Source organism: Passer domesticus, chromosome 2, assembly GCF_036417665.1.
Source record: "Passer domesticus isolate bPasDom1 chromosome 2, bPasDom1.hap1, whole genome shotgun sequence".
Lineage (NCBI taxonomy): Eukaryota > Metazoa > Chordata > Aves > Passeriformes > Passeridae > Passer > Passer domesticus.
Window position 1 is genome coordinate 82,129,305 of NC_087475.1, and position 15,149 is coordinate 82,144,453.

The window sequence follows — 15,149 nt, forward strand, 5'->3', positions numbered from 1 at the left end:
TTATGAGCTGCTTAAGACATTTAAAATACTTTTTTCCGCTGTTAGTAATTAAGCCTCCAGCAGATGTCTGAAGATCTGGCTGCATCCCAGCCCTATTCACTAAACCCTCTGCTTGTTCCCTGACAGGCCAGATGACTCTGAGGACACAGCATGTTCAGGACTCCAAGATGGGCTTTGTAATCAATGCAATATACTCCATGGCCTACGGGCTCCACAACATGCAGCTGTCCTTGTGCCCAGGCTACGTGGGCCTCTGTGATGCCATGAAGCCCATAGATGGTCGGAAACTCCTGGAATCCCTCATGAAGACTAACTTTACCGGGGTCTCTGGGGACATGATCTTGTTTGATGAGAATGGTGACTCACCAGGAAGGTAATGTTGACATTTGTCAAACTGTTTAATAGCAGAGATGCTAACAGTACACAGCAGATATGTGCAGACTTTACAACAGAGCTAAGGTCTCATACTCCTAGTTTTACGATTCTGATTCCTGTACTCATTTTGCAAAAATAGATTTATTTTTTTTTATGTGCATTTTTTTATGACATTTCAAGTTAGAGATGTGGACTTTCTGGTGTAAAAATTTCCTGCAATAATTTGCATTTTCATCTGTACCATTTAAAAGTATTAATATTGAAAACAAATTATCAGACCTTTGTGTTTGTAGGCCATGATGTCCACCACAGCTTATTTCTCTCTTTATGTGGGTGTCTAAGTGTATGGGTTTGGTTGACCTATAAACAATCATAACAGACTTAGCTCTTTTATTAAGAAAGCTACAACAATATCAGAAATATTGTACTGATGCAACTAGGATTTTTTTAAATCAGAATTATTAAAAACCTGCTTACATATATTGCAAATGAAATATTTCCAGTTGCATAACACAATAAGCTACCAATCCATACTGCACAGCTCTAAAACAAATTGAATTAAAGCAAAGTTTATTTTGTTGGTAGCATGCATACATATGTATACATACATCTATGAAATATAAGACAAGCTTTTCTATGACACATGTATCCATAGAAATGCACATGGGAAACAGTCTTGAGGTGGGGTTTTTTTCTGGGTTTCTGCCTACTGAATTTTCAGAGAAAGAACAGCAAGTACGATAATATTCAAAATCTATTCCCTATGTTTTGATGTATTTTCTGTCTCATTCACTGCTTTTGCTCCACTATTGTTTGAGATAACCCATTATGTCCACATTATTGGAAGGTTTTAAACACCTTTGTTATGGTGCCATACAAGCAGATGATTAGAGGGAAAATTTTTATCCTATATATTCATTTAAATTTTGTCTCCTCCCCCTTATGTGAACAGAAAGGGAATAATTAACTTCCTAGTAGAAATGGTTTGGAAATTTTAAATTCATTGGTCAAAATATTTTGACATTTCCAAAAATTTCTGCTATTTCAAGCATTTTCTTCATTCTATTTGCAAACCTGTAAATTCATCATTCTCCCCAAAAGCAAGCAGGACATCCCCCTACACAGCAGCCTGTGTCTGTTTCTGGAGACACAAATTTTCAAATTCTTCAGACTCGGACTTTAAGGAAGGGCACTGTGAGCCAATTGGACAACTCAGGCACAAACTGGCAGAAGCCTAGGAAAATTTCAGATGGAAATTTGTTTTCAGAGCTTTTTTAGCATGAGCAAGGCTGTCTTCTGCTAAACGTTTCTATTTTTACAAATAGCTGAATTTTGAAGAAAGGTGTTAAAACTGATTTTTTTCTGTCCAAATTCTTTTTAAAACACATCTCAGACTTCTTTAAAAGGATTTCTTTTTTGTTTTAAAGGTCCTCAGAGGCAGTGGACTGTATCTTACCCCCATTCCAATCAATCTTTTGTATAAAAATTACTGCATTAGTGAGCGATGTGGGACCTGCCAAAAACAAATATGTGACTTGACAGCATCAATAACAATATCTAAATATTGCAAAGAAATCTTTTGCTTTCGTTCTCCTCATGTTGTCATTCTTAATAAGAATAATTTAGCACCATTTGTTGAAAGGAATTTACATTAATATCTTGGATATTTATAAATTCTAAGAAAGATGATGAAGAAATTAAATCATGTGAAGTCATTTACTCAGTCACAATTGGACATAAGTAGTTGCCTGAAGAGCATGGAGACACCATGTGGAATGTGTACCTCAGGATAGCTCAACTTTAAGAAGGTCCAGCTTCCCTGGATTTGTGCGATATTTGTGTCTACTCAAACCAATAAATTGTGCGTGCTTGCAAAGTGGTACCAGAATTTGTTTTCTTTTGAATCATAGTTATTTATCCCCTCTTGTCCAGCAATAGTCACATCATTAAATCCAGTATGTGTGCTTAAGTCCAAAAACATTGAGTCAAAATGTACTCATTCATGATTAAAAAGATTTTATAGGAAGCTCCATTTCTAACTTCCAGGTTTTGAGTAGTGTATAGTCTTTAAGCACTGTCAAACACTATTTGCAAGAGCTTGGAGATGGTGCAGTCATACTGGAACAGCTCATCTGCCCCGTTTCCTTGCACTGATAACTCTGTCTTCACTTGGGAGGAATTTAAAACAGGAATTTAAATCCTCACAGCTGTACTGTGGTGGTGGTGCTAAGCAGGAAATCAGAACATAAAAAGCCTTTCTGACCTAGATAGCTCAGGATTTTAATGTATAGAAAAAAAGTATAATTTTTGATATTATACAACAGAAGATTAATCCTACAAGATGCTTTGAATCCTGATCCTATTACAAAGTCCTTTATGTGTATGTTGAGTTTTAACCAGGCAGACAGTCTAGTGTCAGGCCTGTTTTATGTGAGTCAGGAGACACAGGAAAAAAAGAAAGAGTATGGAAGCCATGATTCCTCAGGAAGATAACAATAATATGTAAATATTATCAAAACTCTAAAGAAGAAATTGAGGAGGGAAGAACAGGCAAGAAAAAACAAGATGCTGATGTTTTGACTGTGCTACCAGTAGAATATATATTCCTAGCAACATCATGGCACTTCTGTTTTGAAACAAGTATTTTGCACAGTGATTAGAGCACTGCTGGAAATGTGCTATTGTACCATCTGGTCCCTCCTATCCTAAAGTGACAAACTGTCCCTGTATTATCTCAAGGAACCTCCAGGGAACCAGTGACTCATGAGCCTTCACTGCAGCAATGGGCTTACTGAATCTGACTATTTCTACCCATTCATCAATGCTGCTCTCTACAGAGAAGAGAGACAAGACTTATTGAGGCAATACTGTATTAAATTTTTTGGGTTCCTTTCCAGTATTCCCCTTGTGATGTATGCATGGAACTACTACTGGGGGGCATCATTGGTTCAGGTTCTGTGGCCTGTCAAACACTGGCAGTACTTTTGTTAGCCGGCCCATGTAACCCTTAACAGAATCAGGGAGAGAACTGAAAGAGCAAGAGCTACAAAACTCATTGGCTGAGATAGAGACAGTTTAACAAGAAAAGCAAAAGCCATCCACACAAGCAAAGCAACCCAAACCAAGAAATCTTTCCTTTCTTCCTAGGTAGGCAGGTGTTCAGATATCTCCAAGAGAACAGCACCCCATCATACATGATGGTGACTTGGGAAGACAAATGCAATAGCTTCAAACATCCCCTCCTTCCTCCTTCTTCCCCTTAATTTATACACTGAGTATGATGTCATGTGGTCTGAATACTCCTCGGGTCACTCACTTGTAGCTGAGACTCCTCTCAACTTCACATTCATTCCCGACCTCCTTGCCCACTTGACAGTACAAAAAGGCCTTGGCCCTGTGTAAATCCTGCTCAGCAATAATGAAAACATCTCTATATTATAAACTGTTTTCAGCACAAATCCAAAACCCAAACCTATAACAGACACTGTTACGAAGAAAATTAACTCTACTCCAACTGAACCCAGCAGGGTATCTTACTAGAGAGACTGTTTGATTTAATGAGTGGGTTATTTTCCTCATTTGTACATTGAACTTCATAAATTACACTCTTACAATACCACTCTTAATGCAGCTCTGTCTATATGATTTGCCTTCAGGACTAATTTGATGCCTACTGACAGGAAAAAGATGTCTCCTTGTTTATGAGGCAGCTTTTCTAAAATCAGGATTCTCTTAACCTTCTTGGTCTATATTGTTTTCTTGTTTTCCATCAGTAAATTTCACATTGCTTAGACATATTAATTCCAACTCCACTAAAGAGGAGGCAAAGAATAGCATGGGACAAATTCTTCAGAACCTACCCAACTTTTCAAACACGCCTTATAAAATGTGCTAAAAGAACAGGGCTGTATGGCAGAAAGGTGGGCTGGTGTTCAGCTGTAGGAGAAGGTGAGTCCTACGTGGCTCCACAGACTTTCTGCAAGAGTGTGGGAACTGAAGAGAAAGTAGGAGGAAGAGGAATATGAAAATAAAAACTCTAATGAGCTCCATCTTTGACCCAAAAGCAGCTTAGAACTGAGTCATGAATAATTTTTCTCTTCCACACCATACTGTACAAGGAATGAAATTTGTTTCAATCACCAAGGAATTACAAAAATGATTGTATGGATGGAAAAGACCAGCATTTACTGACGCAATGTTGCAGAAGGGAAAGGAAAAAAAAAAACCAAAAAACCACAAAAACAAAAACAAAACAAAACAAAAAAAAACCTAAAAAACCAAACCAACCAACAAACAAACAAACAAACAAAAGAAAGAAAAAAAGATTCCTGGACTCTCTCTGTGCCTTAAGAGTGATGCCTGATTGCCTGATTCCTCTCTGGGTGCCACACCAAATTTCGTCTTGCAGTCTTACAGCATAGGAACTTTCTTTTGATCACACAGAGGTTGCTTCTACCTGACTTTGAGAGTTTATCTATTGTCTTCTTCCCTCAGGAGGGGAAGAAGCACCTGCAGACAGTGAGGATAGTGTTAGGAATTGGCATTATAGGTTTAGATTACTCAACATCTGCTATAGAGGGAACTGGGGCTCCATATGCAATTGGCTTCCAGGGCTGGAAGCTGCACAGATGTAATTCTGTTTGACTCATTTAATTGTTTTCTTTAAATAAATAGTAATTCTCAGAAAGATAGTCACTTAACCCCAGAGTGTACAGGGAACTCTTTATGGTGATAGAAAATACCCCAAAAAGCCCCCAGCAGTAAACCCGAAGCAAAACTTTAAAAAAAAAAAATAAAGAAAACATCCCAAACCCCCCAACTTAAAATACAAAGGAAAAGCAAGATTATGATACGATAGAAACTATTGTGAGATACTCAAATAGTGTCATACTCATAATTCTTTAATTTTTTTCTTCTTCATTTCAATGTACTCGATTTTTGACTGTATGGTGTTCCTTTGATTTGAAATATTTCATTATGTTCTCCTCAACTCAGCTATGTCTCTCTTTTCTGTTTCCAAAGATATGAAATCATGAATTTTAAACAAATGGGGAAGGACTACTTTGATTATATCAATGTTGGCAGCTGGGACAATGGTGAGCTGAAAATGGACGATGATGAAATATGGTCAGAGAAAAGTAATATCATCAGATCTGTGTGCAGTGAACCCTGTGAAAAAGGCCAGATAAAGGTAAATATTTTCTTCATTTGTTTCAGTCTTGCAGTATGCACAGCTTTGAAATTTGAAAGCAAGTTTTTTTCCTTAATTCTACATAGAGATAGTATCCCACACTTAAATTAAAATGTACAGACTTATGTATTTAGTTCTTATTCTTATCATAATCATCTCACTATTTTAATAAACTGCCATTTTCTTGACTCCTGTCTCTGTGGACTGCTGATTTTTAATTTGTATTCTGCATGCTTTCAAATGGGTATTGTTTGGATGCTTTTTGCTGCATATTTTTAGAGCATCTGATTCAGAGGAGTGCAAATCCCTGACTAGAACTTGTCAGTACAATTAATTACTTGCAGGTAAATTATAAATAATAATTGCTACTATTTCAATGCTAGACATAGTCACACAGACTGGAACATTGTTAATCAGACCTTAAGTCTGTGCTACCATCAGAGAACATCAACTATTACCACTATTTCAAGCTTCAGGAAGTGTAGGTTCCATATTTTTTAATCATACAGGTTTTTTATTTTTATTTCCTCCCTTTCCATGCTGGAGCAAGGACTGTAGATGAATCTGTCATATATTAATTATATAATATTTTCCTTCAGCATCCTGCAGAACAGTTAAAATACTGCAAGTCTGTAGCTTTCCTTGCAGTCATGTATATAAAAGCCATTGGAATGAGGAGATGGGCATGTTCAACCATAAAAAAAATCAGGTGTGATTTCTGACAAGTCTCACTGGAAGCTCAATTTTCTCATGTGTTTAAACAGCATGACTGAAAATTGGGAAGCAGCTGCAGAGAGGGACTGGTGGGAGCGTGACCAGTCTCTGCAGCACAAAATGAATCTCTTTAGTCTTAGTTTTACAGAGTTTTAGAACATGGTCACCCTGTTTGATTCACTAATTAGTCTTTGGCAGAGTAATTTAAGTGAGTTTCATCAGACCAATTGTATTTTTCTCCAGTGTAAACATAAGGAATTATGTCGGATTTATGAATAATATGCTGTGCCAGATGAGGAGTCATCTCACCCTTGTGTAGGCTTTGCAAATAGCTGAGATCAAGCTTGGTGTAGAATGACTTCTTTCTCTTCATTGAGGGTAAAAGACACCCAGACAGGACGGCTGGTTCTGATGAGAACAGACCTGCTGCAGGTGTGTTCTCATAATAACTGCACATAAAAGCAGGTGGAACAAGTTGCTCCCACAGTCACTAAACTTGGGTTTGTTAGCCTGCTCCAGGCACAGTCACACAGGGAGGACAGAGTGGACAAACTAACATCTTCAGAACTGCATTGCTCTGAGTTCCTTCATGATCTGTTGTCACAACACAGCTGAAGAGAAGTATCTTGTGGTCTTCACTAACACCTTCTGCCTTCTGCCCATGATGCCAAGGATTCCTTTAAGAGGATCCTTCACTATGAAGCCAAGTCATCATACACTTAGATATAAGCCCAGTGTCTGAACTATTCTGTTTGCATCTCATTTTGTTATTGATCATAAATCTCAAGAGTTTACCTGACAGTCTTTCTCTTCATGGTCTTCGCAGATGATGGTGGGACCTTGACCCTACCAAGCTCTGTGGTGGTTTTCCTGCAAATTCCTGTGTGACTGAGTTATTATGGAGGAATTTAAAACATTGAGTTCAGCTATCCAACATTCAGCTAGAGTTGGTGAATCTACCCACAGGATTTTATAAAACCCAAATACAACCCAACTCTATAAATTTGAAATAGTGTGGACATATGATCATCTAAATAAATATGGGCTCAAAGGATTGTGATGACAAGGGGAAAGGAAAATAATATTTGTTTTAAAGATAATCTTTTCTCTTAAAAGGGACAGAAAAATTAATTTACAGTTAAGTGATACAACAAAGAATTATGCAGAAAATAAAAAATAATAGGATGAATAAATTGCTGGCTAAGAAATTTAACACAAAAAAAGTCTGACTTTACTCTGAGTCTTGAAGAACAATTACCTTGATTTCTAGAGGAGGATACAAAATCCTTCTCTGGTAAGAAAAGTTCTAGGGGAGAAATGATCAGTGTACCAGTGTCCTGATTGATTTGTCAAATGCCAAGTATTTTACAGAAGATCTTCATTGACCCGAAAGTTGCATGGAAAAGGGTAAATTAATTGTTCATATAGAATTTTAGGTGTTTTGATAACATAAGGTTTTTATTTTTCCATTTTATTTTCTTGACTATTTTATAAAAATAAAATTATGGATTTTTATAACGTGTCAAGGTAATCAAAATATGTTCCTTGAAATTAGTACAAGTTTTCTAAAAATTGATTTTCCCAAATACAAAAAAAATTTGTCATTTTTTTAACTTTTTGTTCTATTTCAAAATTAAAGAAATCCCAAAATTTGATTTATTCTGGAGGACAGATATTCTGTTTTGCAAGTAAATCTAGTCTCAATTCTTGCAGAATAAATCACCTATGATCTTCTAGCCTTTCCATCAATTTAACTGTTTTGGCGTTGCTGTTTTTCTTTCCATAATCTACAATTAAAAGCAAAACAAAACAAAACCAACCAAACCACAAAATCTGAAGTTTTTCAAGTCCTCATATTGGTCATGAAAATTAGGTAATAGAATTTGTTTTTCACTGCAGCATTGCAAAGAGCAATCCATTATTTTTGCTTATGCTCCTTTACATGTTTGGTTTTTTAATTAAAACTGCAATAAGGACATTTGGCTTTGAACACACATTCTGAATTCATCATTGCAAAAGATTATAAAAGTCATCCTATTTCTTATGCTATAATTGGGAATATTTGTTTGTAAACTGTTTGGGAAGAGGAGAGAAAATGGGAATACTTTATTTCAAAAGCAAGACATATTGACAAGAAGCACAGATGTTCCCAGAGATGATAAATAAGGATCTTTAAAAACTTCCATTTGAATCCTAAGCATGCAATAACATTTGATAGTAAATTATGAAATGAGTAATCAGGTCAGATGTTAGAATGGAGAAAGATAAGATTCTCACCTTTAAATGGTGATTAGAAATGCAGTAATTAAATCGCTCTGGAGAAAGCATGCTCAGTTTGCTGTCTGGAAAATTCAATTTTTAAAAAATCAGCCACTACTGGATGAAAAATAAGCACCCAAAAGTCTTTGGGTAGCAAACATTTAGGGACATAGTACTGTTGGCATGTTTCTCTGCATGGACCACATTGGAGTGAATTATGTGTCTTCATATCATGCACTGACTTCTGTAGGCACATTGACATCTATGGAGCTTTGCAAATTCTAAGAGGGAAAAAGCCCGTCTTTTTTGTCATTCTGTACCTCCACTTATACTTCTCTGGGATTGGTGGATTCTTTCTTCTGGCACCTACATGATAGGAGAACTAAGGACTTTTGTCACATTTTATCTTTGAAAACATATCATGAAAAGGAATAATTAAATTTCAAAAACTTTTCTATTAGAAAAAATGCATTAAAAATTAAATTAGAGACTGGGTCAGCATGAATGTGCATTTATGCTACTAAAACAAAATGTCAATTTTTGTCTCAGGTGATCCGTAAAGGAGAAGTGAGTTGCTGTTGGACCTGCACTCCTTGTAAAGAAAATGAATATGTCTCTGATGAATACACATGCAAAGCCTGCCAGCTTGGCTCTTGGCCCAACGAGGAGCTCACAGGTAAATGAGATGAGGTTGGGCTTGTGTTGTCAATGAAAGTGCTCATCTAATGAGCTGAAGAAACAAATGGCAGATACAGATGAGTGTGAGGATGGTTTTGGTCACAGGGAACATGGGGATAAAGTTAAAATTTGGACTGAAGCTGATCTTTATCTTCCGAACCTGATCCAGGAATTATTCTCATAGTTCAACAACTTTCTAAAGATCTGAATTACTAGATCTTGAAATAATAAAAAAAAAGTCATGGTTTTGTATTCAGTCGTGTCCTAACCCTTAGGTGGTAATACAGATCTTACCCTTCCCAAAAGAGATACAAAAATAAGTGCTTATCAGAGAAATTATTAAGAAAGATCAAATTTAAGAGTTTTGTTATCCCCCCAAGCAGAAGAATAATGTACTATCTTCTTTTGTAATCTGACAAAGTTCTGATTTAGTTGTTGTAGATCCTGCAGCTAGAAGCTTGATTTCTCCAAACAGACTTTGGTTTTAGTCCTTTATTCATCAGAGTCTTCTGGAGCACAGAAGACTCTGTTCATCTTTGCCTTGGCATAGACCTCTATGCTCTTGCAGAATACCAGTTAGGCCTCTCTGGAGATAAAATACTCGCACATTGTATCCTACAACCTCTCTTCTTTATGAGTAAGAAACAGAATTCAAGTATTCAATCATTCAGGGCACAAACCACTTCAAAACACTGTTCAGGGATCATGTTCTCACTGTGCCAGGCTTCACATAGACAAGGAGAGAAAGGACAGGTTTGCTTTGTTTTTTTTTTCTAGAAGACGTCACAGACCAGATTTGTATATAGTTTCTATGGATGAGGGGAAAAACTTTGAGGTGTGAGGGAAGACAAAGGAAAATGCAGTTTGCTGCATGAACTTATGTAAGTGGGAGAGCATAAGGCAAGGTTTGGCCTCTAGGCAGGTTTTATTTACTGTTTTTACAGATTTTATTTTACAGATTTTATTTGTTGTATTTCCTGTATTATTTACTGCATTTTATTTTACAAATTTTATTTACTGTATTTCCTGTTTAAGGACTGTTGCATTGCTGTGATAAAGGAGCTTGGCTACCAAATTATTGCAAGAATATTATTTTACAATTGAACTGATGGGGTACTTTTCAGAAAATGTCAAACATGACGCTCTCCCCAAGAAAAACACCTTTCAACTGAGAAAACTGGACTAGCAGTAAAATGGACTTTCAAGTTCTGCGCATCTATGCTCCCATAGCCATGCTCCCCCAGTTCTGCGTCCCTGGGCAACCAGCAATCAGCCAGCAAAGCCTTCTTCTCTCAGGGAAAGATTTCTTGTGCCTGGAGAATGGAGAAGGGGAGAAAAAGAGAACAGACTGTGTATGTCCCCAAAAGCAGAGTATTGAGGGTGTGGTTACAATGTGAGTTACACTTCTCAGAAGATTCCAAAGGCCATTCTGTAGGGACCAGGTAACTGCACCAGGCTGGTCAGTTCATGAAGGTCAACTAGTGCAACTGGTCAGCTCTTCAGCCTCCAGGGATTTTGTCTGAGGTATTGTAGATCCCAGCTCATGCCCATGTTTAGGTGAGCACCTGAGGTTTTACCCAGCATAGATCAGCTAAAAAAGGAGCTGCAACAAGTCAGTTAGGAGGGCATTTGTTCCATGTGCCACCAAAGAAGACAGAGAACCAGTGGGGGGAAGGAACTGTCAGCTGACTTGGTGAAGTTTGTGTAATTAGACACTAAGCACCATATGTAAGGCAAAGTGGAGTGACCAGGACCCAGGTTGACCCTCAGGCTCTGTGCTTTGAGCTGGCTCTCTAGGACATACAAATTTCCATGGTGCAAGCATGGTTCACCATGTTCCATGTTCGACGACAGGGTGTTGTGGTCTCCTGGGAGGATGCACCCTCTGAAAGTCTAACTTTGCCCTCAGAATGGAAAAGTGGGATGGGTTGGGCCCACAAAACTTTCATAGGTTGAGTAAATGGTTTTCCACCGATCAGTGATTTTTTTAAAGGAAACCAGTTGTATTTTTACTCAAGCCAGAAGATTTGTGCATTACATGAGCAAACATTTTGTGTTTGTTTGCAAAATTACATTTTGCAAACCATTTTTCTGGCATCAGACATGTATTTTATGCCTTTATGGGGACTAAAACCAATCTGTACACAAAAGAACCCTTGACATTAGTGCCAAACAACATTCCTCAGGAGATCTAACACTTGTTCCTCAGTCAGGCACAAATTTGGCAGGCCCTATCTGGAAGCCAAACACCCCGCCCTTTGGCCTTCATGAGCACAGCTGGTGGAATGTGCCCTCCTATTAATAAATAGGACACCCATCTCACAACTTCAGAGCTGCCTGGTCCCCACCCAGTTCATTATCAGCATGATGGCTGAATCTTGTCTTATTTAACTTTGTATCACAAAGAGATTTTAATAAATCAATTCCCAGTTAATCCATACAAAATAATGAGCTGTATTTTTAATGATCATATTCCTAGTGCCAACTTTTGTGCTTATAAAAAAACTGCCTTTCAATCTTGTTTAAAACATAGGATTTAGTAATAAATGTACATTAAAATAAGGAGAGGTTGGTGTATTTTTTATTCTGTTAAGGAAATTTCCTTTCTGTTTATTAAAGTATACAGCAATCTCCTTGAAATGTCCCTACATCTGGTACTGCAGCATACTAAGTCTCTTTGCTGCTGGATAAAGCCATTTCCTAGGGAATGTCAGCTCCACAAGGCTACACATACAAAACCTCATTAGAATAAATCTTCCCTGCATGATCACTTTCAGATGAGAGTCCTGTAAATTTATCAGCCATGCACCTGAAATGGCTTTCAACATGGAGCTGCACCTCACTGTTTGCCAGAGATCTGACCTTGGATAAAAACTTATTTGGAATCCTTTCTTGGCTTACATAAAAAAACATTACTTACATCTTTCTTATGCTCAATGATCAGCATCAGTTTTGTGCCACAAAGTTCACTAAATAAAACATGTAATGGCAGGGATGTTACTGATAGAAAGGAAGACAGATTAATGCACTTTTTCAGCCACCTATGGAATATCAGAAGTCAGATGCAGCAGGGGGAAGACAGAAGGGATGCAATATGTGTAGAAAAACAAAGTTATTCTCAGAACAGAAAAAGATGTTGAAGTGCTGAAGTACAAAAAGGCACAGAGAACCCAAAGGTAGTGGAAAAGGTAAGTGGGAGCAAGAGTTTCTCTTCCATAAATCAGTTACTGGAAAATTTCTTCACCTAGAAGTGAAGGTGAGGCAAGAAAGAGAATGTTAACTGCCCACATTTTATTCTGTCACAAATTTCAGATTGCTTTTGCATGCAAAATTCCCCAGGGATCAGGCTCCTCCTTTCACAGAAACCTAGAAAGTTCCTTCCTTCTCTTAAGATTTATATATACTATCCCAACATGTACCAGAAGTAATTTTCTTCCTCCTGGCTTAATATCGAGTTATGCTTCCCAATCTGCTGTAGCCCTCTAAGTCCCCATGTGTTGTGTTGGCAGCATCCATACAATACAGCACCAATTTACACATTAATGTGGCCAACACATTAATGTAAAGCTGAGCCACTGACCCAGCTACAGCAGGGAGAACTCAGTGGTTTAAGTCCAGAAGTAGATGCCAGTCACTCCTCTCTTCCTCAAAGCTCTTCTTTGTGTTATATTCACAGCAGGTGGAAAAGAAATAGGTGCCACACAAGTTTAGATACAGGTGAAGGGATTTTCTTAGTGCTGATGACCAACACTGATGCTAACTTTTCAAAAGCTTTAGGAGAATCTGAGGATGTGACCTTCTGCATCCAAAATGGTGCTCTAGAAAGACCAAATAAATTTTGTTCAATGTCTCAGAGCTTTTCCAGTGTATGTATGAGCATCTTGGTTCGGTTACCAATAACATTTAACAACCTTTTGGGATGAGAAAGAAGCAATTATTCTGTCTTTCTGATGTTCAAGGACAGCATACAACAATACCAAAACCAAAGTTTTGTCTAATCACCTCAGGAATGGCAAGAAAATTAGATTATATTAATTTCAGTGACGATTGGATTATTTTCAGGTTGTATTGACATTTTTCTCAGGCTCTGTGTATTCCAAATATGCTGACTATTTGATTTTCTTAATTGGATTCCCATGAAAATAGGAGCTTAACTATTTACACCTCTTGAAATGTTTTCTTTGTCATTCAAGGATGAGAGTATATATCAGAAATATGTATTTTTTTCTATAGCTACAAAAATGCTTTCACCAAATAAAGTACAGTAAAGCCAGGATAACAGTGTGATTTTGCTACCCATCTGGAAGTAATAGATAAGAGATGGATTATCCAAAAAACCCTTGGATGGAAAGCACTGAAAAATGTGTGCGGCAGGGTCTGAGCCTCAGTTTTCTCATAAGACTGGATTCTGCCCCTCACTCAAACAAAAGGTGATTAATCTCTTGCCCAAAATATTTTCAAAGGGTATCTGCTTGCTCCCATTACGCTGCTTTCTTATATTCCCTCTTGCAAAAATGTTGTAGCCATGGGTGATTTCAGCGATTATCTGACATAGGTCAGAACACAATCTAGTCTGTGTTGACATTGATTTTTCTGCTGAAACATTACTAGGATCCTGTTTTTTGATCATAAGTGTTAAGGCTATAATTGAGACCGAGGGTAAGAAAACACAATTTTCCTCTGGTTAATTCTAGTGTTATAAATGCACATCAGCAGAAATAATGTCCTGTTTTCTGTGCCCCTTATTTCTCTTTCCTTTTTATTTCTTACTCTGAAGGAAATGTAATCATTGCTATAAGTCACTTTCACTCTATTCCTCTTGAAAAAGGTATATGTGGATGAGTTAAGGGTCCAGGTGGCAATATTATGACCAGGATCTCATTTTCTGCTCCCTTGGTTCTGGGTTTGCAACACATTTCTTCCCTCAATAGCTTGTTCCAGATAGGGTGTGAACTTCAGCTTCCAGTCCAGCGTGAGCCTCACAGCACTTCAGGCTCGAGTGAGCTCATTCAATATTGCTGAGCTCAACAAGCAGTGCTTGGAGGCTCCCTGGCCAGATGAACAGGAACTAGGAAACAAAGCCAGAAGGATCCACTTGTAATTGTGCCTTATGTTATGGAAAGTGTGCATTTGGAAAAAAACATTAACACACAGAGCCAGCATTTTTAGTGAAACTTAAATCAAAACAGTAGAACTGGCATAAGGATAGACCTGATTGTTGTATTTCATCCATTGTTCCCATCATTCTGCACACTTGTGTAATTAAAGAGTAATTTCCCATATGGTCACAAAGTAACTTTAATGTACTATTCAAAGATTCATTGCCTTACCTCTTACTGCAATGCACAGCTAAATCTACATATCCAGTTACTGGGGACTCAAGCCCCTGAGCTGCAGGTGCTGTAGTCTTCATGGTTTAAGATGTGATCAACCCCAAATCCTGCCCTGCAGAGGTGGCAGAATACACACATGCCCAGTCTTCAGCTGCCTCTCTTGACTGTGCAAAGCCACCTTTGCTGATAATTTCAGTAATGTGCCAGTCCAGGAGCTGCAGCAGATAAGACACTTCTGCATGCCCTGCTTTTGTAGCAAGTTCAAAAGGTCCCACCAGAGTAGGGCAAAGGACTGGTGACTACAGTAATTTACTATAGCACCAGAACAAAGTTCTGGCATGTTAATGTCTTCTCTCCCTTCAGATGGTCCAGATTCCATGTGAAGGTCAGGGGCCTGATATGTCCCCGAGGACTCTGGAGAGTGTAGTCCTCTGTTTGGATAATGTTGGGGTCTGGAAAAAAAAAATTATAAAATCTACCCCATCAGCTTTATGCAGGTTTTTATTCTGATGTTCACGTTTTTGCATCTCAGCTTTCCATACATGTGGAAGCCTAAATAACTAATGAAGATATCCCTCTCCCATCTTTTGGGATTATAA

At 37.8% G+C, this 15,149-nt stretch overlaps 1 protein-coding gene across 8 annotated transcripts in view; it reads left to right on the forward strand.

Moving 5' to 3' along the window:
• GRM5 (glutamate metabotropic receptor 5) overlaps positions 1-15,149 on the forward strand; it is a 244,074-nt gene that overhangs the window by 193,963 nt on the left and 34,962 nt on the right. For all 8 annotated transcript variants that reach the window (XM_064409584.1, XM_064409583.1, XM_064409576.1 and 5 more), the window contains 3 exons: positions 127-373; positions 5,398-5,566; positions 9,089-9,215. In XM_064409584.1, the coding sequence (XP_064265654.1) occupies positions 127-373; positions 5,398-5,566; positions 9,089-9,215 (543 nt within the window). The remainder of the gene's footprint in view (positions 1-126; positions 374-5,397; positions 5,567-9,088; positions 9,216-15,149) is intronic.